Source organism: Larus michahellis, chromosome 3 (genome assembly GCF_964199755.1).
Source record: "Larus michahellis chromosome 3, bLarMic1.1, whole genome shotgun sequence".
Lineage (NCBI taxonomy): Eukaryota > Metazoa > Chordata > Aves > Charadriiformes > Laridae > Larus > Larus michahellis.
Window position 1 is genome coordinate 49,161,704 of NC_133898.1, and position 26,533 is coordinate 49,188,236.

Below are 26,533 nucleotides of genomic sequence, written 5' to 3' on the forward strand. Positions count from 1 at the left end.
GACTATGGCTGTAGTTGTTGGTTTTTTTTTTTCTGGTCAGTTATGGCCTCCTCTCTCTGTTTTTTTTTTTCCCATTTAGTCCTTCTGTCCAGTCCCACATTCTCCAGAGGCTGTTTGAGCTGATGGGATTTGAATGGTGGGAGAGACTTGTGCTTGGTTTGTTGTGGGGTTTTTTTAATGGTTATTCAGTGGAGGATGTGTGTGACAGAGGTGGTTTTGAAGGAGAGCTGCATAGACTAGACCTGGGCATTATATATAGTGGCTTACATGTGGTATTTTTGATGCCTGTTCTGAGCAGAGCATGGCGCTTGAGAAAGAGGAATATTAGAGGGCACAGGTACTGAAAGGACACCAGTAGAAACTGTCACTTAAGCCTTAGAGGTGAACTAATTCAGTGTTCTACAAAGTTGTTAATTCACAGAAGACACCTTGACTGTGCTTTAATGTTTTAATCGCTACCTTGAATTTTATTTGGCAGTTTGTTACAAAAGTAGGAGGCATGAGGTACAGGGGAGAACTGGAAACTGGAATTCTGTCTGGATCACGTGCTATTTTTGTGAACTTGGATATGTCACCCTCTGTCTTGTTAACCTTTCTAGTAATATCGTGGTGTGATCTGAATGCACTGTGTATTGAAACTGTTTCAGAGATGTTTATTTTTGAAACAGCGCTTTCACTTGCAATGTTTGGGGAAACAGCAAGTTTCCAGAGTTTTTTCAGTGTGCAGATTGCTTAACCAACTAAATCTCTGTCATGACTAACAGGATGAATCTTCCTTATTGCAAGAGACTGGATGAAGTCTGATGGCTTTAGCTGACAAGTGTAGGTGGAAGGGGAAGTTCTTAAATGAAAGTACTAGACCAGTTCTGTTAGCCAAAACAGAATAACATGAATCAAAATGTTTGTCTCCCCCAAAACACAGAATACTTGTGTGGATGACATCTTACTTCAAGTAAGAGAGCAGCTTGCTCAATCAAAAGTGATAGAAACTGACTTGGCAAAGCCTCTGTTTGATTCCCTGCTTCGTGTTGCGTTGGGCACTTTTTCTAATGATCTGGATCATTCTGAAGAAAAAATTGAAAAGGTATGAAACACCAACTAGGTAATCTAATTCTAAATACCACAAGGTTTGCTCAGTCAGATTTATGTTGTTTGGGTCTATTTTAAACTTGATAGGACATATTTAAATGTGTTTGGTTGTTGTGGCTGTTGATAATTCTCTGATTCTCCTATGTAAGCATGTAAGTTGAATGCTGGTTATTGATACGCTCCACACATTTACAGCTCAGAAATGAGTCATGCCCTGAAAAGGAGCAAGCTGCGTTATGCTTTACAGACATACCTGAAACCTGACGTTCTCTTTGCTCTTTCATCCCCCAACAGAGTGTGACCAACTCTCAAAGGGATAGCTTTAAACAGGGATGTTGGCTGACCTTAGTGGCTGCATACATATCACATGACATGAGTAAATGTCAAGGTGTATGCTTATGATGATAGTGATTTTTGGAAACAGTTATTCTTAATGCACTGGGTACCTGCTTACCAAAGCTTTGGTCAGGTAGTTAGTAAGAAAAATCCATCTTTGCAGAACCCATTTTCTATGTAAGAATGAAGTTATTAATAAAAAGTATCTCAAGTTTCTTGAAAGCATTATGATTAGTTTGTTTCTTTTGCCAATGAGCTTGGAGAAAATAAGCTTCTGGAAGGTTCTAATTTAAATGCTTTTCTGACCAAAGGTGGTAAATTTGTTTGTGTTACACAGATGCATTACACTGAAAAGGAGCCTGTGTCACAACCTGAAGATATTTCTGAAGAAACTGAAGAATCACAGTGCTGCAGTCTTAAACTTTTTGCTGAAGAGGAAGGATATGAAGCAGATAGTGAAAGTAACCCTGATGATAGTGAAACCAAGAATGAAGGTAAATGAACTTTCTGACTATACAAAGCAGTCTTTCTGACATAGCAAGGCTTCCTTGTCTTTTGAGATGTGCAAAAATAGGGCGAGCATCGGAGACCTTTAACAGATAGAAATAGTTTAACTTTTTTACTTCCAGTAGGATGCCATTACAGATGGAGATATAATGAATATTCTTACTGAGTGTTACAGGAACTGTTCTGTCTTTGTTTTCTTGGTTTATGTGACTCTTGCTCTAAAGTTATGTTACTCAAATGTATTATTGTCGTCTAGAAGCAGTTTTCTCCAGAGATGCTTCTCTGTTAGTTTGCTCATCAGTAGTTTGTCTGAAAATCAATACCCAATTTCTTAGTATTGTAACAATCTGGTAAAAATTAGATAGTCTAATTATATCTCTTTATATTCATTCAATATCTCTTTATATTCATTCAATGAATGTGCACATCTCATGCTGTATTCTGTTTGTGCAATTAATTTTGAACATGAATATGCTTTAATTTTTTTCCTTTGTGCTGAACATCTGCATGCTTACATTCTTGTGTACTGACATACTGCTCATGTCAGCATGAGCAGTAACAGCCTTTAATAGAACTGGATTCAATTGTTGCTGTTTACCTGTGTGACTAGGCTTTATCAATAGATATACAACATTTTAAAAGCATTTCTGAATTAAAAATTTAACCTGAAATATTTCCATGAAGCATTTGCATAAAAAGTGTGTCTGTACCAAATATTTAATGTGTTTTAAAGTCTCTCCAAGATGTGAGAGGACTAGAGGTTGGGGGTTTTTGCTTTTTTTTTGATTCTCATGGACATACTGTCATGTACTGTCATGTGCATTTTCTAAATTAAATTACTAAACAACTGCTTTCCTTAACCTTTTAACATGAAATAAAATCATTTAAACTTATGTCCTTTCTTGGCAGGCTGACTTCTGTATGGAAGCTTGGGGCTCTGTTACAATGACTTTACTGTCATGTTTCATGAATTGCCTATTTCATCATTAGTATGTGTGTCCTGTTTGCAGGAAATGAAGGCACGTAGTTTAAGAGCATGTAATGGATGAAATTAATCCTTGCCGTTCTGTATTGGCAGGAAAATATGAAAATCTGAAGCAGAATAGAAGATTGTACTAACTTCTGAAAACTGCTTATAAGCTAGTGACTATTTTTGTTTTGTACCTGTGAGAAAGTCTGAGAAAGTATGTCTTTGGATGTCCTGTTTAAATCATTAAAACTGTATTCAGCTGAGTAAGTTTCAGTAAGACAAGTGTTTTCTTTCAGGAGCAGACACAAAGGCAGAACCAGGATGTACTGGTCCTTCAGGTTATTTTAATGACCTAACTGAAAGCATCAATCAAGGAGAATTAATGTATCCTGAGATCTGCATGTTAGAATTAAACTTGCTCTCAGCTGGTAATGCAAGTTTAGATGTGCTTGCTCATGTATTCCAAAGCTGCCTGAAAATTGTTGTCCAGAAGGAGAGAAATGCCACTGTACTTATAGAACAGGTAAAAATGTTATTAAACAAAGGCAACAGCTTAGCAGTTATATATCTTATTTTCTTCAGTTTTACAGTACCAGTATACCTAATAGAGTGATCTCAGAAATACTCTCACTTGTTATGGTATTTGATAAGAACTGAAATTATGTAAATGACTGATATTGCCAGCTGCATTGTGTTTAAGTTATCAGAAACTGTAGAAACTATAGTTAACTAATATATTGAAAGATATTTGACATACAAAGCTTTTGAGTTTAACGATTGCCTTATTTTATCAAGACTGTTCAATCACTAGAGCTATAGATACAGAGTTAATGACTGTCAGGCCACTGGAAAAAAAAACAAACCAAAAAAAACCCCAAAAAAGCCAATAGCTTCTTGTATATGTATATATGTAAACATTTTAACTATATATGTATTCAATATGTACATTTAGAAACTTTCAGTGAGGTGCTTAAATATTTAATGCTTTTATTCTTCATAAGTTTATATTAGATGCCCTCATGATCCTTTGGGATGTCTGATGGTTGGTTAGTTTTTTGCTTTTTAATAACTAAATTCAGTATGCTTCTCTTGCAAAAGAGGAAAACATGGCTAAGTAATCTAAGCTTAAAGTGCTTGTTTATATAATCATTTGACTAAGAAGCATAGTCAGTGCTTTACATCTTAAACCAAAAGCAGGAAAGGAAAACACTGTTTTACTTCAGTACTCCAGTTGCTTGTGTGAATGATTAGCTTTAAATCACTAGCACACATGTATTTTTCTCTTCCGAACTTCAATGCATGAAATTACTTGTAATACAAAATGATCTCATTTTCATTACTCTTCAATATCGTTTAGAAAGAGCAATCCATTGAACTAATCAATTTAGAGATTTTGAATATCTCTAATTAGAGATTTTTCAAATTACCTGCATTTGTGAAGGATGCTCATAAGTAAATGGCTTTTATTATTTTTTTAATTACTCTTTAAAGTAATCCTGCATAAAAAGCTTGGGGAAAGGTTAAATTTGCTTTCAGTATTGCATCACTATGTAACAACATGCTGTATTTTGTCACAACCTGTCAAATCTTGTAATTCTGTTACAGGGGAGAAGACAAGGGAGATCTCAGCTACTGACATGATAATGTCTCAGGTTTCTTTCTAGAATAATTTGGATTTCAAAGTCTCTCTTCTGCAACTGAACTGTACAGAATATGAAAAAATGTTCATTAGCAAATATAAAAAAAAAATCCATAATTTAAAGCAACTGGAATTGTCTTTAAAATCAATAGTAGACAAGAATTGATTGAAATAAATTATTTTGTAGTTCTTTGAGCTGGTGTATATTCTTCATATATCAATTTCCCCTGTATTTTTTAACAGGGAGCTGTTAAACATCTTTTGGGAGGATTTTTGAACATACTGACGCAAACAGAGTCTAGTTTTCATGGTGAGTTCAAGGTCTAAGTAACTTAAATATTGCTTTTCACAACTTAATGTATACACACTCAAAATTTTAGTTCACAATGCAAATTCTTTGGCATGTGTGAATTTAGGCAGCTGCTTTAACTTGTGACAAGTATCTAATTTATGTGTAAATACAGGGTTATTTTCGAGCTAGTGGAAATCTGTTATTTAAACACATGCTGGCAGATCTGAAAATGATAGCTGAAATCATAAACCTAGAGTGACAGTGTTAACAAACATTGGTCGGAAAAATAGCAGTTATCTTACTGATTGAATGACTCCATCACAACATAAGTTTTTATTTCAAATTTCTTTGTAACCCAGGTCTTAGTGATGTTGTGTTTGAGTTTTATTTCTAACTGGAAAACAGCTAGGTAATCTAAGACCGTGGAAGCAAATTAAATGCTTGCCCTAAGGTAGCTTCCCATAAGGGGGCTGCTCCACAGCAGGAGATGATGTAAACCCATCCCAGGACTTTGATCTCTGGCTTTGTGGGGAGAGCCTTTGCAATGTAGATGCCAGGTTCCCAGACTTTCAGACTCCACTTCGCAAACCCAGGACTAGACTTGCTGTAGCCATCGAGATTCGTTCAATGACATTTTCAATGATAGTGTCAGGAAGCGCTGTTAGATCTCTTTAGAATTCATCTTGTAATTGTTACTGCTTTCTGAATTTGAAATTTCACAAAACACTATGAATTCCATGTTAATCTTTCCTCATAATAGTATGGAATATGAATTTTTAAAGCTTTTAAAAAAAATTCTTTTCAAGACTATTATTTTGTCTCCTTTTTTTAGCATGTCAGATGGTGCTGGTAGACCTGTTAGTTTCCTTGATGAGTTCACAGACATGTTCAGAAGAGCTAACTCTTCTTCTGAGGATATTTTTGGAGAAGACACCTTGTACGGTATGTATGGAGAAGAACACAGCAAAATTCAGAGGCCTAATGAGAAAAACGAAGCAAAAAGAATATCTTTTCCTGCCCAAGTATTATGGGAAATAAGGAGATTGTAACAGCAATATTCTAACTGAGCAGAGCAAATAAAATTTGGTTGTTGAAATAATTCTTTCTCAAAACTTGAAAAGGAAATGGGAGACAAGAAAAGACAGGGTTTTGAAGCGAGTGTTAGAGTCCTGGGAACTCTGTTTAGCACAAGAAAAGAAGTTTTCTCTTGAGGAGACTGACATTGTGGTTATGGGTGACAGAACACTAATACTGTAAAATTTGAAGTCATTCCTTTAAAATTATAAATCATGTAGCTATTTGAGGAATGCTTTAAGCAGCAGAAATTAGTTTCAAAATTGTCTTAAGTTGGTTTGTATAACGCTGGAATCTACTGCCTGTGTGGGATATACTGATGAAATACCTATCTGTTGGTTTGTGTGGGAGTTTGTAGGAAAAAAAACAAGTGGAAGGAAACAAAAAAAAATACTGTGGAGTCTGAAATAGTACCAAACCAAACAAGGAGACGCCAGTCAATTTTTCAAAGGTAGCTTGCAATAATTGGCTAAGTAACTAGAGAAATTTTTGGCTTAAGGGCTCAGCTAGTTTTATTACTGATTATGCAACAACAAAGTGATGGCCTGTGTGTGCATTCTTAACGAGCCTCAAAAATGGGGTAAAAGGTGTGGTCTCTTGTTGAGCTATAAATCAATCTGTTAGCATGGTAACAAATGTGAGATAAGGTTGTGCAATGGCCACCTGCTGTGGTTCAGCAGATTCCTGAGGATGGTAACTTGAAGGTTGATCTGCTCTAAATCCTCAGAACTGTTGGGCCATAGGTGTTTAAGTTGCTACTTGCTGCTTTGTAAATGTGTGTCAGTTTGGATATGGAAGTACTACCTCTGTTGGGAAGACATGAATCCAAATTTAAATGAAGAGTGAGGTTCTGTTTAGTTAGATGACACTTGACTACATGGTGTAAACAGTTTGGGTTTTTTTTTTTCCTCGTTTATTTCTTCTAGGAGATACTACTCAAGGGTGTGTTGAAGATTATAGAAAATAATATTTATATGAACCCATTACAGTACCTTGCCTTCCCTTTGCTACATGGCACAAATTTGAGTAGTAGTTCTTCACAAAAATCTGCTACCACTTCCAACAGCAAAACTGCTGGACTATTAAAAAGAGCAAAACTTTCACAGAGTAAGAAAGAGGCAGATGGTGAAAATCTGAGTCACCAACTGCTTTCTTCCTGGCATGTAGCCCCGATTCACTTGCCTTTAGTTGGACAAAACTGTTGGCCACACATGTCTGAAGGCTTCAGTGTCTCACTGTGGTTTCATCTGGAGTGTGCTCAGGAAATGGAAAATTTAACAGAAAAGGGGAAAAAAATCAAGAGAAGAAGCCGACTGGTAGCTGTAAGAGAGAACAGCTTTGACAGCACAGGTGAGGATACAGTAATTCCTGTTCCTATTTAGATAGCACTGAAGGATTCTGGTTATAAGTATTACTAATTGATGTGCCATATATAAAAGGTTGGATTTTTTTCTTGTGATGGATATTAAACAGGAGTGGTAGTCTTCCTGATTTTTTTTTCAGTACTGTATCATATACTTGAAGATAAAACATTTCCAGACTTAGTCCTTAAGTTAGATTAACGCCTGTTTCCTTAGAATTTTAGTATTCTGATTGAATTTGTAACTTCAGTAAAAAGTCTTTGTATTACTTGTTATTCTGAAGAAAATATGCTGAAAGGTTATGGGAAAAGGCTGCTCTCAAGTTTATTTGGTCCTGTGTATTGATGAAGCAAGTAGCTTTTGTGTTCTTTGTCTTTAATAGACAGCTAGTAAATCTTTGTGGTTTAGGAATTAAATATTTGAACTCGTAACTAAAAGATGCTCTGAATCCATCAAGTCTGAGGCTGAGTCAGTATAAATCCTTTAACTTTCCTTGTGTGTGCCATTGTAAATGTCAATAGCTGTACAACATTTCTCTGTTTATACTTTTGTAGAGACCTACCTGCTTCCAAACTCTTTTGAGCAGACTGTAGGAGGAAAAATTCCTTAAGTTATTTAAAATGCATCCCAGTCACAACACTTAGAATATCTTTTACTCTACTTTTTTCTTTTTTTTTATTGTATTTGAATAAAAGGGGGGGAACCCAACCTTAAATCTTGGGACTCCCTAGGGCTGCTTTTGTTAGAAGGTCTGTGCTTTTCCTTGGTAAAGTAAAAATTATTGAATGCAAGATTATGCTTAAAGGGGGGGTAGTATGATTTGGGGAAAAAAACTAAAGATTTCTTGGTGCACAGTAAGACTGCCAGTTCAACATAGGAATGTAATACGGTATGGCATGTTGAGAGCATCATTTCATTAGTGATTGCATTAGTGTATTCATGCTTAGTGGGTTTACATGATTACAAAAACAGGTGAAGTGCTGAGTTAATGTCAGGCTCCTCTCAGTATAAGACCTGGGTCTCTGAAGAGAATTGCACACATTAGTCAGCTCACTTTAAATAATAAAAAAACCCACCCCAAAAAAACCCCAACTAAATGAAAAACAATTTTTTAGTACCTGAACTATTTTTTTCACACTTGATAGCTGGTAAGACAGGCATTGTTGTTTGTTATGTTGTATTGTAATTGTGTATAAACATGCTTATATTTCTAGAAGAAACTAAGTCCATAGGAATGGAATACCTAAGCCTGGGAGATAAACTTGTTGAAGATGGCTGTATTCATATAATTTCACTGGGTTCCAAAGCACTGATGATACAAGTCTGGGCAGACTTGAACACCGGAGCATTCATATTTCGGTATGGTGTATTGGTCCAAAAGCAGTCTTGTGAACATGTGTATTGTTACTTCCAGTAGCAGCTTGCAGAGAACACTGGTGTAGAGAACCAATTTCTATAGTAGAGTAATCTTGCACACTGATGGCAACATCAAGTTTATTGCACACAGATCTACAGGATTACTTGCTTAAAATGTTAGTGTCTGGTCTTGCATGTTTCATGTCATATATAAATAATTGCCCAAAGTAAGATGCAAGATCAGTCATAAGCGTAATGTAATGCAAGGTAGCAGTTCAAGTATTAATGAAATGACAAAATAAGTGTGTGAAGATAAGCAAAAGCTTTTGTAGCTGTAGATTTTCACACCTTAGGTGTCAAAATTGCTGTTACTTAATACTTACCACGGCAATCTTGGTCTTAATCATCTGAACACATTTTAGCCCTAATTCAGTTCTCATAAGTAATGCATCCTTAGAATGGGTCTAAAGCTGCAAATTTAGAACCCTTTATTTCACAGCATTCAAAGCACCTGCATTTTTTTCAATAAACTGAATTTAACTTGTCTGTAAACCAGAGATAATATTCTTATCTTAAATGTAAGCAGATGCGTGCAAACAGGTTAAGTAAGTTGAAACTGTAAAGTGAGGATTTTCCTAGCTTATGTTGGGCACTCTAAATATAGCATTGTGATAAGATTAAAAAAAAATTGTGTGAAAGTTAAGGAATGCAGTCTCACAGTAACTGAGGCCAAAAAATTCCAGATTTGGGGCTTAAAATGCAAATTTGGAAACAAACACGCACACTTGTTTTTCCTTTTCTGTTGTTTTCATAGTATGTGCATGGATCCAAACGATGAGATGAAAGCTGGTCTGCTGGCACAGGCTGAATCTCCAGAGAATGTTTTCCATGTGGGCAGGTGGCAGCATTTGGCAATAACATATCTGCAGCAGCCAGAAGGCAAGAAAAATATCCATGGAAAGCTGTCACTGTGGGTTTCTGGTCAGAGGTAAAGTATACATTAGTTGCACTTAGATATTTATCTTCTTAAAAAGATGTTCTCTGATAGGAAAACATCTGCACTATTCTGGTGCAAGCTGAAGTTATGGCTGAGTATTCTTCTGGGGGTAAGAGAGGGGTGGGGTGTCTTACAATGCTAGGAATTCCCTAGGAATATCCAGAATGATCTTGATTGCTCTGAGAATCTTCAGTTCCTAACACAGACCAATGCGGACATCAATGTTTTTCTTCATCATGAATAAGTGAAAGACTACACAATTTTGAGTAAGATCCAAAAAAAAGCTATGGCATGAAGTTAGCAGTAGGCTTAATGTCTTCTAGTTAAGAATCTGAATCAAGGAGGTATATTTCAGGTACTGGCAATATCGTTGAAAGCAGGAATGAAGAGGAGGTGGAGAATGTAGTCATTTTGCTCCACTGAGAGTAATGGAGAGGCGAGGAGTTAAAAAAGAAAAAAATAAAAAAAAAATACCACAAACTTGAGACAAGCTCTTAAATGGAAGTGGGAAGTATTACTTTTTCCCCTAAAAATTTAAGGTCCATGCTCCTAAATGAGATACCTGATGCTAGGTTGGGTGTGCCTGCATCTGCATGAAATATTGGTTAGAGAAAAAGGAATTTATTAAATATCACAGTTCTTATCCTTTCTTCCTACACTTCAGACTATGAAGACTTTCTTTGTGTCCCAAATATGAAGCAGGTAGTCAAAAGGCTATCTTGTAAAACAGTTAGATGTATCACAAAAATTCTTTACTATTCCTCTAGAATTTGGTCAGTAAACAAGCAACATTATTAAAGACATTCTTAAAAATGTATCTAGGAAAAAAGCTGTTGCATGGGTTTCTCTTCCTGCAGTTAAACCTGGCATTGTGAAGTATAACACTTGTTTCACTTTGTTCTTGAACTACATGGAGTTAACTTTTAAATTTTAATTTCCCCCCCCATTGTTCAGTCTGCATGCTGATATGCAGTAAAGTCCAAATATGGAGATATAGAGGAAACTAAAAATACTACAATGTTCTGCTCGTGTGCAGTTAATGAGGTCACTCTATATATAGAGTTAGTTGCCAATTTGCTAATGGTTAGGCTCTTCCAGGAAGCTTCAGATGACCTTTACAGTCCAATTGGTCTGTTTATGTAAATGCATATAAGGTTAATTGGATGCTTTCTGAAAGCATCAGGCTTTTTGCCTGTGGCTGTACAGCACGCTAACTCTGACAACGTTCCCTGGTATACGCAAATCCTCAATATGATATTTTCCAGCATATGTGAAGCACAGTTTTCATGATGTGCATTAGCATATTCAAAGGCCTTTGACTTTTTAGGAATAGTAGAAATTCTTGAAAAATTGTGATATTTTGTAAGTGCGTATAGTGTTATGCACAGTTTCTTCTTTGAGGTCAGAAGGAAAGAGGAAGGAAATTCAGACCTAGAAAATCTTGCCTGTATGGCAAGCCCAGCTGGGACTGCGTTCCTCTGTTCTGTGCAGTATTTGAATACATACATCATTATACCTTAGATAGCAACTATGATCACTTCTTAATATTTAAACTTGTTTCTTTATATGTATTTTTAGGAAATGTGAGATTAATTTAGATTATGCACTACCAAGGAAATCAAGCTTATCATCTGACAGTAATAAAACATTTTGTATGATTGGACACTGTACGTCATCTCAAGAAGAATTGCTTCGATTGTCGGGTAGATGGGATCTTGGAAATCTGCTTCTATTTAATGGTACTTCTGTATGCTTTTTACTTGAATAAGTCTTTCCTCTTTCGTCTCCAAGATCAAAGGCTTAATTTGATATTTTTTTAACATGCCAAGCTTTTTCAGTAAAAGCAAAAATACATTCTTTACCAGTGTGACATATCAGGGAGAAAGCAGGAAAATATTTCAGTATTGGGTACTTCCTAATGTGTCCTTCTGCCACTATTCTCTTGCTTTCTTTTTAGTGTGTAGTTGGTAAATCCAGAATTCCATGTTTCTTTACGTTTCTTTAATTAATACCTTGGGGTAGGGGATGGAGAGATGGTGGTACTTGCTCTGTGTCTTTTTCGTAAAGCACTTAGGCTCTCCTAATGGAAAATTGATTTCTCTTACCTGCTTCTAAACTATTAGTTTCAAATTACTTAAAGCATATTAAAAAGTGAACAAAATCTGAACCACCAAATACTGAGTTATGCTTATTTCTGAAACTGTTGATGTTGCTTTGGGGTTCTCTTAGAGGTATAATTCTCCTTCCTTCTTGGAAAGTTTTGTCCAGGACTTCTGGGTCTTGGCTTAGTGCTGAAGGCTGTAATCCTGCTGGTCGTCATCTGGCAGTTCTTCATGTGTGGTGGCCCAGTCAGCACTACTACACAAGTGAAATCAGTTTGCCAGGGTGTGTGGTGTGTGCAGGTGTTGTGTGTGTAGATGTAGTGTATCTGTGTGGGCCACAGGTGAGATGCTTGTCATAAATGTAAGCTCCACCTGGTGAATCTGCATGGTCTGATTGTTGTGTGGCTCCAGCCAGCATAATTGATATATCCAGAGAGCACTGAATTTACTGCTATACAGTTGTCATGCACCCGTACATCACAGACTTGGGCCCTTCTTGGATGCCTCTTCTGAATTTGCATTCTCACAAACAGATGACCTGAGATGTGCTGTACAGAAAGGGGAGGGAGGTCCATCTGGCCTTCTACTTCCTGCGTATTTTTATTTTCCTCCCTGTCAGTTGTAGTGAGCTTTTATTGTTGTTGCATTCTTCTCAGTTGCTCTACCCAACTCTCCGTGATATTGTAGCATGTTGTTGCTATCTGTAATCTTGCGATGCTTTGAAAACTTTGAGGAGGCTTGGATAGATGACTCTTCAATGTAAAAAACTGTAATAGATTATTCAGAGCTGTTGGTCCTCAGTTCATGCAGATCATTTTCCTGACTTGGTTTCAGTTGCCTTTGCCACTGAATTGATCTGGTCTATGATGTGTCAGAAGTCACTGATCTACCATAGCTAATAGCAAGCATTGGACTGTACTGATTGGTCTTCTTCAGCAGGGCCTACAAAAAACCAGCCAGTGATCTTCGTTGTAAAGTCTCTGATGCAGCCAATGTATGAATTTTGTTTTATTGTATACTGAAGAGTTAACACTGCTTTTCCGGATTTTAGGTGCAAAGATTGGACCGGAGGAAGCATTTTACTTGTACACATGTGGGCCAGACTTCACGTCTGTAATGCCTTGTAAATATGGCAAAACATTGACTGATTGCTCTAAGTACATAAGTAAAGAGATTCTACAATGTGAACAAATTAAGGAGCTCTTCATGGCAAAAAAGGAAGTGGATGTTGGGCCTTTAATTGTAAGTTTCTACTTAAAAATGGTTCTTAATATCTTAGAACTGATTAAGAAACTGGGAACACATTTCCTGCTGTCTCCCAAAGTGCTTCGCTTTCTCAAAGCAGGCAGGAGCAAATCCAATTCTCATTAAAGTCACTGCAGGGTTCTTCCCACTTATTTCAATGGCAGTTGAACTCCACACAGGGTGGCCATTTCATCTTGCTTTAGGTTCGATCCTGACAACACGTAGATGTTCCAGCATCTATAATACTGCATATTTAATCTATAAGATAAGCAGGCACCTCCAAATGCCCTAGGATGAATATGTAGCTCTTCTCTTCATTAGTGTGAAGGAAGCCAAGGAGAGCTTAGTTAACGTTTAACATTAAAACTGACAGGAGAGAAGAAAGGAGGATTTATCTGGCTTTAACAGGAAGCAAGACTTCATCCCAATTCTTTGAGGGTTTTGAGGGAGCAAGTTTGCATCAAGTTTTGCTGAAAAGTAATTTTCCATTTGGCAGATCTTAGCTTTTCTCATCTTTCCTGACTAAAACAGCCATGACAGGTGCAGGTGTAAATATAGTTACACTAGAAAAAGAATAAAATAAAACTTTCTTATCAGTGGAGCATGCTATATTTGGCAATTGCCTTCATGCACTTGTAATTCCTGCTGTATAAATTGTTTCCACTAGAGGGATTTTTCTGATCTTGTTCTACAGCAGCTCCGTAGCTGTTGGCAAAGGGTCTTTCTGTCTGGATGTGATCCTTGTAAACAACAGTACTAAATTTTGAATAGGTTAAGAAGGAATGAATGGAATAAGTAAAAAGCCTAACGAAATCAGTCATGCAACTTTTAAGCTTATTTTGCCTCACAAAACACTAAGTAACCAGAGAGAACTATGTGCTCAAGTGATGAATTCACCTCTGCGCTTTTGCGTAGAATGCAAGTGCCTTAAATGTAATTATTTGTCTATTTTAAATAACCTCACAAATATGACCATTTTACATTTTCTGTGAACATGAGTCGGTTACTTTCCATAGGAGCTTTGGTTTTGGTCTAAGTCTCTTCATCAGTAATGAAAAAACTTCTATTAAGATCCTTTTATAGCAAAGCTGATTAAAGGCTAGATGTGAAACAAAAAACTGGAGAAACTTTGAAAATAAATAGCAGGTAACATTCTATTTTGGGCTCGCCACTTTAGAATGGGAAGCAATTTGCCCAATACCTCTGTATGCTCATTTTCTTTTAAATTTGTCAGTAACTGTGTTTTTATGCAAAGTAGTTGTAATTCTTCTTCTGGTGATAAGAGGAGTATCCTTGGTGGATTTTTTTAGCTTTCTCTGCTGTAGCTATTGTGTACATTTGTGGAAATTTAGGAATCTTGTTGCTGCTTAGTGCACATGCATCCACTCGAAACTTAGAGTATGCTAATGGTAAAGTAGAAATGAACTGCCAAAGTTGCTGCTACTTGCTGTTACGTGGCTTGTGTGTGGCTTTTTGTGTTCTGGGGTGTTGGTTTTTTTAACTTTCTCAAAAAAAAAAAAAATTATAAACTTCTCTTGTTTCAGGAGAGTCTTGCTGTTGTTTATACTACATGCTGCCCTGGTCAGTACACCATATATGAACCTGTTATTAGACTGAAAGGTCAAGTGAAAACTGTACCTTCTCAGAGACCTTTCAGTTCGAAAGAAGTTCAGAGCAATGTATTGGACTCACATCACCTGAAAACTCTTCAGCCTGTTGAATATAAAACTCTTCAGGGCATACTACATGAAATTGGAGGAACTGGTGCATTTGTTTTCCTCTTTGCTAGGGTAAGGGGGCTGGAGGAGGAGGGTGCGTGTATGTAATCTCCCCTATAAAATTTTCCTTGGATCTTGGGTAGAAAATCACATATTCAGCTGTCTTGCTTTAGTCTGCATGTGATTTCTTTTTTCTTAAAGAAAATTTGTGGAAAATACCTGTGGCATAACGCAGGCTGCATCATGCAGGTTGTCTTAAGTTGGAAACTTAATTTTAATTCTATAATGTAATGTTTTTATAATATTGCTAGTATGTAAAATGCGGTGTTACGTTTGGATTTTAGAGAAGCTTCTAACTGACAAAAGAGATTATTTTTAAGAGTGTTGTAGAACTGATAGTATTTTTTGGTCTCTGATTTTTAAAGGCACTTAAACTAATTGCATATCTTTAACACTTTAAACAGAGGATATTCACAGTGCAAGTATGAGTACATGTAAAACTACATAGTGTGCAGAGCTTTAATTTTATCTAACAAACTGTTAGAGCTTTTTTCAGATAACTGTTCAACCGTGTTCAAAGGCTAAGAAAAATTGTCATTTCAAAAACATTAAGGCTATGCGCCTTACTACTTAACTGTGACCTTTACACGGAGGCTAATATTTGTGCTAGGAGTCCCTGAAGTACTACAGTTAATTCAAAATACTAATGTAGACCTAAAAGTTGTTTGTTTTGTATGCCTCTGGTAATGGTAGTGTTCTTAAAGGTTCGTGGAGAGTAACCAATGCACATTAGACTACAGACAACCAGATGTTCAGATTTCTGGTTATGAAGACACTGCCTGCTGTAATTTTAACATTGATAGTCAAATCTGAGGAGAAAATCCTTGTTCATGTTATTTTATTGTGCAAATTCATGCTAAGTATGTGCTACAGATCCTGCTGTAGACTCTATCTGCATCAGTAAAGCAAGCAAACAATACATCAGCTGCCAGACAATACAAGTATACTTGTGTATAACTGTAAGTACAGCAGAATTAATGGGTATGCAGCAAGGGAACCTATAGGAACTGAAATTCTATTAATGTGAGACTTCTTTCTTGTACATTTTTGGTAAAAATACTATTTGCTCTTCCTTGGGATTCAAGAATTGTAGGAATCAAAGAGTGAAGAATGGTCCATGGTCTTCATCTATCAAATTGCTTGTCTCTTTATGGACAAAATAAAAGTTTAATGTTTGACATATCCAGGTAGAGATAGTCTAGAGCTTCAGAAACTTTAACTTAAAGCTTTCCTTAAAAGTTTATGAAACATAATTTTCCAGGGCAAATAACAGCATTTATTCTTATTAGTGGCTTATGTATTTCATGACCTCGTGGCTTTGTAGTATAGCAACAATAAATTGATGCTTAAATTTTATGTAGAACGGGTGGGTTTTTTTCCTTAAAAAGGGATTCTTGTAATAGGACTTGTATTTTCTTAGCAGATCATCACTTACCACAGTAGGAATTATTACTTCAAATATAATATATGAATGTATACACGTAGACAAAAATGAAGGTCAGGTACATAACCTCAAAATCCTTAAAACAGATTTAATCCAGAAGTTATGATTTAAGATTGCAACAAGGCATTTTTAAGACTTTCTTCTAAATGTTTCTCACTTGAACTATTTTATTAAATTTGCCTTTTCTTCAGGTTGTAGAGATTAGCAGCTGTGAAGACACTCAAGCTTTAGCACTACAACTTATATTATCTTTAACGAAATACAATCAACAGAGAATACAGGAGATGGACAACTGTAATGGTTATTCTATGATTCATCGAGTGTTGATAAAACCAAAATGCATTGTTGGATTTTGCATTCTGAAGGTAGAGTGGTCTTTAAACCTGATATTTTGTTCAATGTTAGTGCAAATTTATAAACTTCTTAATTCTACATTTGAAGCTGTTGTCACAAAGGTGGAACAGTGGTTTGGAGCAAGTTCGGTCTGGGAATGTTTTGCCTTGAACGAGAAACTCCTGATAGGTAAGGGGAGAAAAAGGAAGTGTTGAAAGACCCTGATTTCGGAGGAGAAGCGGGGGATCACGAAAAGCAATTTTGTTTCTCTGAGCAAAGATCTTTAAACTTAAACTCATAAGCAATTAATAAAAATATTTGAGTGCACTTAAATATTTTTTTTAATTTTGTACTGGCGTTATAAGAATTAAGCCCTTTAAATGCCTTCAGTGGGGTTACTAACTATTTTCAGAGTTTACCAGGTAGATACATACCTTCCCTATCAAGAGTTTGATGTATCTTTAAAGACTTTTTTGATAAATTGGATAGGACAACTGTACTGCTTGTGCTTATGACATTCAAAAAAATTTTCCCCCTCTTTAAGACCCTCCTTGAAGGATGCTGCAGTGATGAAATTCTCTATATAAATGAAAATGGGCAATTCATGCTTGACACAGATTCTTCTGCAGTTATCCAAGATGTTCAATTGTTAGAAAAGCTGCTGCTTGACTGGAAGATATGGTCTAAAGCAAAGGTAATTACTTTCATTTTGGAAAGATTTTAAGTCTAAAAGTCACTCTTTTAAAAAAAGGCAATAAAATATTATGAGGTCTGAAATTAATTTCTCCAGTTAGATGTCAGTAAGTATTAAAATTTTCTAAAATTAATGGTCCTTATTTTCCTCTGAATAGCTAGTAGTAGCATCAAGCTCCCATGATCAATGATACAGGTAGCCTTAGTGTATTAAATTCTGTAAATGTAATATATGTAAATAACTTCTTATTGAATGGATTAATTCTATAGGGAATTTATGACTGAGGAAGGCCTGCTTCCCTCTGGAATTAAACTGTTGAAAATAACCATCCAGTGTTAATATAGCAAAGAGTATACAAAACTAGTTTTAAACAATAAATAACTTTTTGTAGCTTAATCATTAAAATATGCTTAATTTCGTATGAGCATAGCTTTTCTGATAGTTTTTAGTTCTTACCTGACCATTTGCAGTCATTCAGTCTTTTTCTTAGGTGCAAAACTAACTTGACTTGATTACGTTCCTAAACTGTTTAGTTCTTTTTATTCTCAGTGTGTAGACTCAGAAATGTAATTTTGAAGCCATGTTCCTGTTTTGTTTTTTTTCAGCAAGGTGTTTGGGAAACTCTATTAGCAGCTCTAGAAATCCTTATCAGAGCTAACCATCACCAACAGATGTTTAACATTAAACAGCTGTTGAAAGCGCAAGTGGTACATCACTTCCTGTTAACTTGTCAGGTTCTGCAGGTACTTTCTCTCTGAAATCCTACTTGGTGCTTGGTGAATACTCAGTTTTACTTGGGATGGCGGGGGGAGCAGGCAAAGAGACTAAATACTATGGGGAGGAAAAAAACCTACTTCAGTAGACTGTCCTCTGTGCTTCCAGACCCCTTTCATCTTCTTCAACAGGCATTGTTACTATAAACTCGTATAGTTCCCTACTGGGTGCTCTATTTACTGCTGGACAGGGCAAGACAGAAAGGACAAGAGATTTTAACCATCTGGTACGATTTGAAAACCTGGGCACTAGGTTACTTGCACAACCCCTACATGAGTAGGAGCTGAAATGATCTGTGCCCCTTTTAAAAAGAGGGTCTGGGCTGTCTCTTACTAATTCAAGTCTTCATTGCTGAAAAACAAAGATACTTGTGCAGGTAGCAGAAACTGTCTATCCTGTATTTCACTGAAGCTAATAGGGCAACCGGCCTGTAGCACTCAGTCTAAGCACTCCTCTCAACATTTTGATCCAGTAGTAGCTTCCTCCATGTCTAAAAAGGACTTTGGGGAAGTGCTTCAGCCCTTTGATAGACATTTCTTAGGAACATGATTTTGAAATGGTTTCCTGCTTATAGTACGTACCTGTTTGTCGAAAATATGTAGTGCAATTGCTTTTTTTCTACATTGTATTTTCTGTCTTACATTCCTCTTTATTCTGAGTTTCTCAGTCTAACACATGAAATGCATTTATTGCTTTTCCCTCTTAATGATTTTTTTTAATGGCTTATAATCATTTTCATTGCTGTAAATTTTGAATTTCTTCATTTTTATGTGATATTCCTTACTTTTGGAACTTGTTTGTGGTATAGTTAACTTCTAACATTGCATATTAATGCAAATGCCTAGATACAGAACACTGCATAGTATTTTCTGTTTTGCACATGAGTACAAACACTAATGTACATTCCTCCTGGGGGAACAAATAATTTCTTAGTTTAAAAAAAACTATTCAAATTGTCCAGCAATGATTTGGCAATTTGTGGGGGAATGATGGAATGGAAGATAAAGCTATATGAACCATTCTCTTCGAAAACCTCACTTAACTTCATTTAGTATTCTCATACAGCAGTCTCAGTTAAGGTGCTTGGGTACCAAAAAGAGTTGAAATTTAGAGAAGTTAAAAACCATACTCACCATACTCACATTACAGGGAGGTCTCCCACAAGTTTCTGAAGTCCTGTTCTAAAATCATTGTTCAGTTAATAGATAGGTTTTTTCAAATAGCCATTTTCAAACTATATAGAATGCTTGATCAAGCAGAAATTATAAATATAATTATCAATGAAATATCAAATGTGTATGTTTATAAAAATGGCTATTGAGGTGGAAATACAGAGGACCCAGTGTGGCACTGTTCAGAAAATTCTTAATATGTTTGAAAATTTAGTATCAGCAACTACTTTAATTTCTCTACAAATATGTAATACAATCACAGTAAACTACACTTTCAACGTCCTAAGGCTCCAGCATTTCAAGTCACAGCAGTACAGTATGCAGATGATGTTCATTTTCTAAAAATAAACTTGCATAATATCCTCAATATTTTGTTTGTGCCTAAGTTTTGAGTGCGCTGGACTGGAGTAATATTGAGTAGGTACAGTAGCTCCTCTCAAAGTAAAGAATAGAGGCTTTATTACTTAGCTTTTTTTCTTGTCTGTTCTATCACAGCATGACTATTTAAAAAAAAAAAACCAAACAAACTACAAACCAGACAATTTCTGTCAAATTAAAAATACAAATAACTTATAGTTGTACTACTTTTCCTTTCTAGGAGCATAAAGAAGGGCACCTTGCATCCCTGCCTCGAGAGGTTTGCAGGTCATTTGTCAAAATAATTGAAGAAGTACTTGGATCTCCCCCAGACCTGGAATTGCTGACACTGGTCTTCAATTTCCTCTTGGCAGTTCACCCTCCCACTAATACATACGTTTGTCACAATCCCACCAACTTCTACTTTTCCCTGCACATAGGTAGATATAGTTTATTTCTGGTTAAATGTGACATAAGATAAAAATCTAGTCATAAATTAATATCTGAAGAAACCCTCTTTCACTCTTACATACTATTCTATGACTATATTCTTTGATTGCTATGTTGTAATAACTATGTATTAAAAAATGATTGAACTGTTGTGACTTACTGTAAACTACTTCTACTTTACTATTGAGAGACATTATACTAAGCTTTGTTTGCTAGGCTTACTTGGAGAACTTTCTTCTGTCTACAGCCATAGATAATCTCTCTGGTGGTTGTCTTTAACTTTCTTTAAGGTTTGATGCTGCTAAATGGAGTTCATAGCATTAGCTGCCCGTGTGGACACATTTGCCTGTGGGCAAACCTTAGAGGAAAAACGTTTAGAAATGTGTATATAGGCCTGTCTCCATATCTACTTTCTTGTTTCTTGTTCCTGAATTCCCAGAAAAATAAGTCCTGAGGACCATTTTTAGCAAATGATCAGTTTCACTCCAAGATGTTATTGGCAGGCACCGTCAGCGCATTGCATACAAGTTACTGAAAGTACCTATGTGCTTTGAGGGATGCAGATCTAGGACAACAGCTGTCTTTAATATATCTGTACTGTGATGATCACTTTGGCAAAATGAGTGATAAGAGCTTTAAAAATTCTTTCTTGTTCTTTTAAAAAATGATGTATAGCAGATGTACAGTTCATGCTTTAATAGTAGCATTGTACAATCTTAACCATAACTTATGTAAACATGGAAAGCATCATCTGAGTTTGATGCTTTTCTCCTCTTGAGTTTGATGCTTTTCTCCTCTTGCAGATTCCTTGTGTACCTCCAGTTTTAGTGATCAGTTTCAAAGGCGATACAGTTGTGTTTATCTGTATCTGTCCTCTAATACTAATATATACAATTCTAAGTAAGAGTAGAATGTACTTTTTGATACTTTGCACCTTATTAGATGAATCTGCTCGAGAACAGTCACCTGGTTTTGACATGGCAAAAAGTAATTACTGCTTGTATGCCTGCAGGGACCATATTTAAATATAGTTACTTTTGAACATGATATTTTCAGTGTTCTGAAGTAAATTTTACAGATATATCACTAAAATGAAAAATTACTCTCAAATGCTTTTTCTGATTCTCATGAGTCGAGCACTTCTCATTAGCCTCCAGTGATCAGCTTGAAATATAACCTGGCTACTATGAGTCTAAATATATCAAGAATGCAAACTTAAAAAGCTTTTATGGAACTCTTCTCCTTTTGTTTCTAGATGGCAAAATTTTTCAGGAGAAAGTTGAATCACTTATGTACCTGAGAAATTCCAGCAGTGGTGGGAAGTCAATAGACAGTTCTGCATTTGTGATTACAACTCCAACTGGATTTACAGCTTTACCACTGGAAGGTAAAACAATGCTGGAAAAACAAGGACATTAAGACACACTCGTTTTGCAAATGACCAGAGTTACTTAAAGAGTAACTTAGAGTTACTCTTCCACAGATATTTTTCACAAAGCTCCCCTTGCCCCTTGAAGCTTGATGCCTGAACAGCAGAGTAAGGAGGATTGAATTGAACATGCTACTCAAACTTCTCTTCATTGTCAAGTTGAGGCAAATTGCCACATTGATTGCTCGGGCAGTGACGTGGGCCAAACAGCTTAACAATTTCATTTGCTAAACGGACTTACTAGAGATGTATGAGAATGCCTTAATTAGGCAATAGGTGAAATAGTGAGCCATAAGCAGCTATCCGATCTGTGCAAAAAGGATTAAGCTGATACTTTTCTTTATTTGTGCATAATTCTTAACATCCATCTAAATATAGTATTAAAGTATTGGCATTTAGTTATACTGCAGGTCCACTTAATGTTCCTACATGATAGAGGATGGGAAAGTATATCTTATAAAGAACAACTTATATACCTTGGTTATATAAATTAAAAATGAATAGAATTATGCTGTTAAATAAAATATGCAGTGATTTGTTATAAAAATTGAAGTAAAGCCTTAGTGCAAAATCGTTGGTGAATAGTATTTACATGTCCACTGAAACATGTTGGTAGATTGGACCTCTTCCACAAGAGCTCCAAATGCAGCAACCTGCTCTATTTGACCCTGCTTTGAGCAAGGAGGTTGGGCTAGACAATCTTCAGAGGTGCCTTCCACCCTCAGTGGTGGTTCCATGATTCTGTACAAATTCCCACTGAGGGTTAGTTGGGAGGTTCGTAATGTAAATCCAGAAACTCCAGTATATATGCAAAAATTATTTTTCATTTTATGTGTCTCAGATTTGTGACTTGCTACATATATGGCTGTGTAATAGCTTACTATCTCTACTTGATAGGCCAAATCTGAGCTATGCCTGGTGTTGAATCAGTTATACCACATAAAATTAGCCTGGGTCATCACTGTGTTAAATGTATGTGGAGTGTAACATCGACAGAAAAGCTTGTTTCTGGTGTAAAATGAATACTAAAGATATCCTTATTTCTCTAGAGAACACTTCCAAGGCTAGCGTGCAGCAGAAGATAAGCTCTCAGGCACCTAAAAGGCTTTGCAAAAGCTTACCAGCATCTCCTAATTCCTCACCTCAAGTTCATCGAAGAAGGCTAACTGAAAGAATGGGAAGGAGCATTGATGACCTGCAGATTATTGGCAAGCCTGACCACATTGATTTCCAGGGTAAAACTGGCTTTGTAGGAAGTTCTGAAACCATAAAGAGAGTACAAGAAGAACTCTTTCTTAGCAGCTGTGAATCTGCAAAAACAGTTTGTGACTCAGAGTTAACATCTGCTGAAACGTTTGAAGATATTGCAAAAGAAGAGTTATCTGAAAACACATTCGAGAGTAAAGAAGTAGACACAGACCTGAAATGTAATGAAGGTGGTGGTGCTGCAGCTGAGCCATTGCTACGTCGTCCAGACAATCTGAAAGGATTGCCTTCATTTCAGAAAAGTCAGAGTAATTTTGCAGGGTTGGGCTTAGCGTTTTCTGTTCACGGAGGATCATCAGCCATTGCTCGCTGGCCAAGCTTTGCTGACAAAAGTATACTTCCTGAAGACTGGGAGGGTCTTGCTTTTTCTTCAGCTAATGAGAATACCCAAAAAACATCTGAAAGCCCTGATGACAGGTAAGCAGATAAACAAAATAATAAATTAGCAGTAGCTCAGTTATATGAACTTTAATTTCACAGTCCTTGGTCTTGACGACTATTCTATAAAAATTAGAAGCCTGAAAATTGAGGGAATGTTTTCAATGGCTGTCGTAAACCAATTCATTAAGCTTTTAGTCTAGAATTGCATTGGTTCAATTTTTGCATTTTTAATATAGCAAACTTAAAAATCAGGAATTTTGCTATTTACAGTAAGCTTGGGAACTTATTATGCTAACTCACAAAAAATTCTCAAGCACGGTGTTCTGGTCAGATTATCTTTTTGCTATCTGCCATCCAAAATTAAAATGTTAATGAAGAGTGGTAACAGGAGTATTGGAGAAACGTTTGCCAGAGTTCTTCCTCCTCCTGCCCCCCAAGAGTGGCTAACAACTTTGTATTTTTTAATGTTTCTTGTTGTAGACAAACTGTGGTAAAACATATTGTTCTGTTTTCAGATGTACAGAAGACTGTCTTGTGCTTATCTGTTGTGGATTATATGATCTCTTGCGTGGAGTTCTCCTAATCCTACCAGATATCATGCTAGAAGATGTGATGGACAAACTTATCCAACCTGATTATCTTATAGTTCTTGTGAACCACCCATCTCCTCTCATACAACAAGGAGTCATTAAAGTAGGCCTATATAAAATGCTTTCAGCTAAAATGTTGTGAGCTAGCGTAGTTAACATGTTGGAAACATAAAGTTTTGTTAATACTTCTTATTTTGTATTCTTCAATTTTCCAGACTTCTGAGTTTTAAGATATGCTTCTACCCCCACAAATTTTAAAAAAAAAACAAACCAAAACAACACAAACATAGAATCTTTCAATACATAGTCTATGATATAAGCCAGAGGCCTTAAGACCATATGACAGCATTACTGATGTAAATGGAAGCAACAATGCAGAAAGTTGGTGACCTTCTCTTCCATTTTAAGCACATGATGCACTACATTAAATTAAGGTGCAAGCAAAGTTTTGACTTCTAATACTGTTGACTTTCAGTTATTCTGGAGAGTCATCCTACATATTTGTGGCCTTGAACATTTGAGGCTTCAAAATGTCTTCAGAGATTTCTATAGTGTTGACAAGGACAATGTTCCTGGATGGTGACATTATGTAGATGAAAAGTCTTTGAGTAGACTTGTATTTTAATTTGAAGAAGAATAAGATTATATGGCTTCATTAAAAAAATGATCCAAAAAATCATATGTGCACTTGCATACACACTGAAGTGCAGGATTTAACAAGTATTAAAAGTTTGAATGTATTTATGTATGCATTCTATAACTGTTATGTTTGTGATTTCACCTCCCCCAAACTTGACTGGAAAACCTAAGAGTCTTCAGGTTAAAAGGATAGGTCAGCTGTTGGTTGTAACAAGGGCAGCGTAGGTTGTAGTTGCAATAATGCAATTGATGTTTTTAATCTGGAATTTTAAATTTTTCATTTCAAACTGTTCAAATCACAGACAATAACTTAGCTTTCAAGGGAGTTATATTAAATGTTTAAATCTTACATTGTAATTATGCATTTATTTTTAGCTGTTGGATGCATATTTCAACAGAGCAAGGAGGGAGCAGAAGGAGAAATTCTTAAAGAATCGTGGCTTCTCCTTGCTAGCCAACCAGCTGTACCTTCACCAGGGGACTCAGGAAGTTATAGAGTGCTTTTTGGAAATGCTCTTTGGACGCTCTGTTGGCTTGGATGAAGAGTAAGAAAGATTTAATCCTTTTAATTTTTGTGTCCTGTAACTTAGTACTTGAACTACAAGCATCACACTTCGGAGGCAAGGATGTGATAGGTTTATAATTCCTATTCTCTTCCTAGTAGTCAACAATTATAAAAAAAAACAAACTTCAAAACTGTTTTGAAATGTTTTGCTTGTAGCTTTAACATTTAAATGCATTAAATTTCTTATGACTATTGTATGGCCCTTAAGCTCTTTGTAAGCAACTTCATCTGATAGGTGCTATCAACTGGGATCTTCTAAACCCTTACTGTTTCTGAGGGCCTCAGAGGCCTTTGCACTTTAAATGTCCTGTAATCAGTTTAACTCTTACTGTTCTTTCTGATCCTACATGAAACTCTGATTTATATCCTCAGAAGTTTTTAGTAGTCACTAGACTTCTGATACTGGGTTTTGGTAGGTGATTAAGGAAAAAGCTTGATGCCACTGCTGCCTCCCTGGCATGTCCCCAAATTTTAATCCGTATTTCCTTTAGGGAAAATCCCACAGATACACCGTTTCCTTGAACCAAAGAGCCACCTCATATTGACAGGAAAGGAGATTACCTTTTAGCAGAAAATAATCTAAGTAAATGATATTTTTTAGAATTAGTCTGACTATTTAATGATTGTACAGGGAGAACATGCATCTAAGTGTAGTCAGCAGCGCAAAAATCTTGCAAAAAGCTCCTTGGCAGGATTTGTAGCCAAGTTATTTCTGCCTGTTGGCCTGATCTTCACACCCCCCTGCCCCACCCCAAAAATATTCCTGTTTAACTGCAAACCTTTAACCGGGCTGCTTAACAGTTCTTTGCGTTGGGTTTAGTTATTTGCTTGGGATTGAATATGGGGCTGGAAAGGTGATTCTAATGACTCAGGTTTTTAGGATTGTATATAATAGTCATGTGATGGGCTGATAATCTTAAAATAGCAATCCAGTTTCTTCATGCACAAGTAATACAAGGTCTGAAGCACTGGTCTGACTTCTACGATTGCAATAAGCCAGCAGCTGCCAAACTGAATTAAACTTCAGCAGTAACGGATGTAGGATATCAAACCTGCTGTCAGTCAGTATATTATTATATTGATGCCAAGCTGTATCTGGTTTCTTGATAGCATCTGTGCCAGTTGTAATATTTATTACTGGAAAGATGGTGCATCTTTTTTTTTCCTATGCTGATTAAAAAAACTCCTCTGTTTTCAGGAAATCTATATTGTAGACAGTTGGCAGTTAGCTGAAGCTTCGGATAGCCTTTTTCCTTATGGCTCTCAAGTGTTTATTTTGCTCTCATGTCATTTAGTAGACAGACATTGTTACTGCAGTGAAATGTAGGAAATTGCCATTGACATCTTTGCCAAAATACTGGCATGGATTGGTATTACAGTTGCATATACTACTTGTATATACCAGGTTGCTGCTTTAAGGATGTCACTCACTTATATTTATTTTAATAGATTTGATCTGGAGGATGTCAAGAATGTTGGACTCTTTCAAAAATGGTGTGTGATTCCTGTGCTGGGTCTTATAGAGAACTCTCTGTATGATAATGTTCTGCTGCATAACTGCTTCTGTCTCCTGCTGCAAATCATAAATTCCTGCTCAAAAGTTGCAGACCTACTGCTTGATAATGGTTTGCTCTACGTGTTGTGTAATACGCTGGCTGCTCTCAATGGACTGGAAACAAAGTGAGTATTGTAT

General features: G+C 36.2%; 1 protein-coding gene across 2 annotated transcripts in view; it reads left to right on the forward strand.

Moving 5' to 3' along the window:
* LYST (lysosomal trafficking regulator) overlaps window positions 1-26,533 on the forward strand; it is an 86,228-nt gene that overhangs the window by 30,496 nt on the left and 29,199 nt on the right. For both annotated transcript variants that reach the window (XR_012586144.1, XM_074580066.1), the window contains exons 7-26: window positions 923-1,084; window positions 1,763-1,919; window positions 3,199-3,425; window positions 4,785-4,851; window positions 5,666-5,775; window positions 6,834-7,257; window positions 8,483-8,627; window positions 9,439-9,612; window positions 11,200-11,360; window positions 12,775-12,965; window positions 14,513-14,758; window positions 16,382-16,555; window positions 17,068-17,217; window positions 17,823-17,960; window positions 19,762-19,960; window positions 21,226-21,357; window positions 22,449-23,082; window positions 23,562-23,739; window positions 24,651-24,820; window positions 26,290-26,520. Coding sequence is in view for 1 of the 2 variants with exons in the window: in XM_074580066.1 (XP_074436167.1) it covers window positions 923-1,084; window positions 1,763-1,919; window positions 3,199-3,425; window positions 4,785-4,851; window positions 5,666-5,775; window positions 6,834-7,257; window positions 8,483-8,627; window positions 9,439-9,612; window positions 11,200-11,360; window positions 12,775-12,965; window positions 14,513-14,758; window positions 16,382-16,555; window positions 17,068-17,217; window positions 17,823-17,960; window positions 19,762-19,960; window positions 21,226-21,357; window positions 22,449-23,082; window positions 23,562-23,739; window positions 24,651-24,820; window positions 26,290-26,520 (4,070 nt within the window). In the remaining variant the exon portion in view is untranslated. The remainder of the gene's footprint in view (window positions 1-922; window positions 1,085-1,762; window positions 1,920-3,198; window positions 3,426-4,784; window positions 4,852-5,665; window positions 5,776-6,833; window positions 7,258-8,482; window positions 8,628-9,438; window positions 9,613-11,199; window positions 11,361-12,774; window positions 12,966-14,512; window positions 14,759-16,381; window positions 16,556-17,067; window positions 17,218-17,822; window positions 17,961-19,761; window positions 19,961-21,225; window positions 21,358-22,448; window positions 23,083-23,561; window positions 23,740-24,650; window positions 24,821-26,289; window positions 26,521-26,533) is intronic.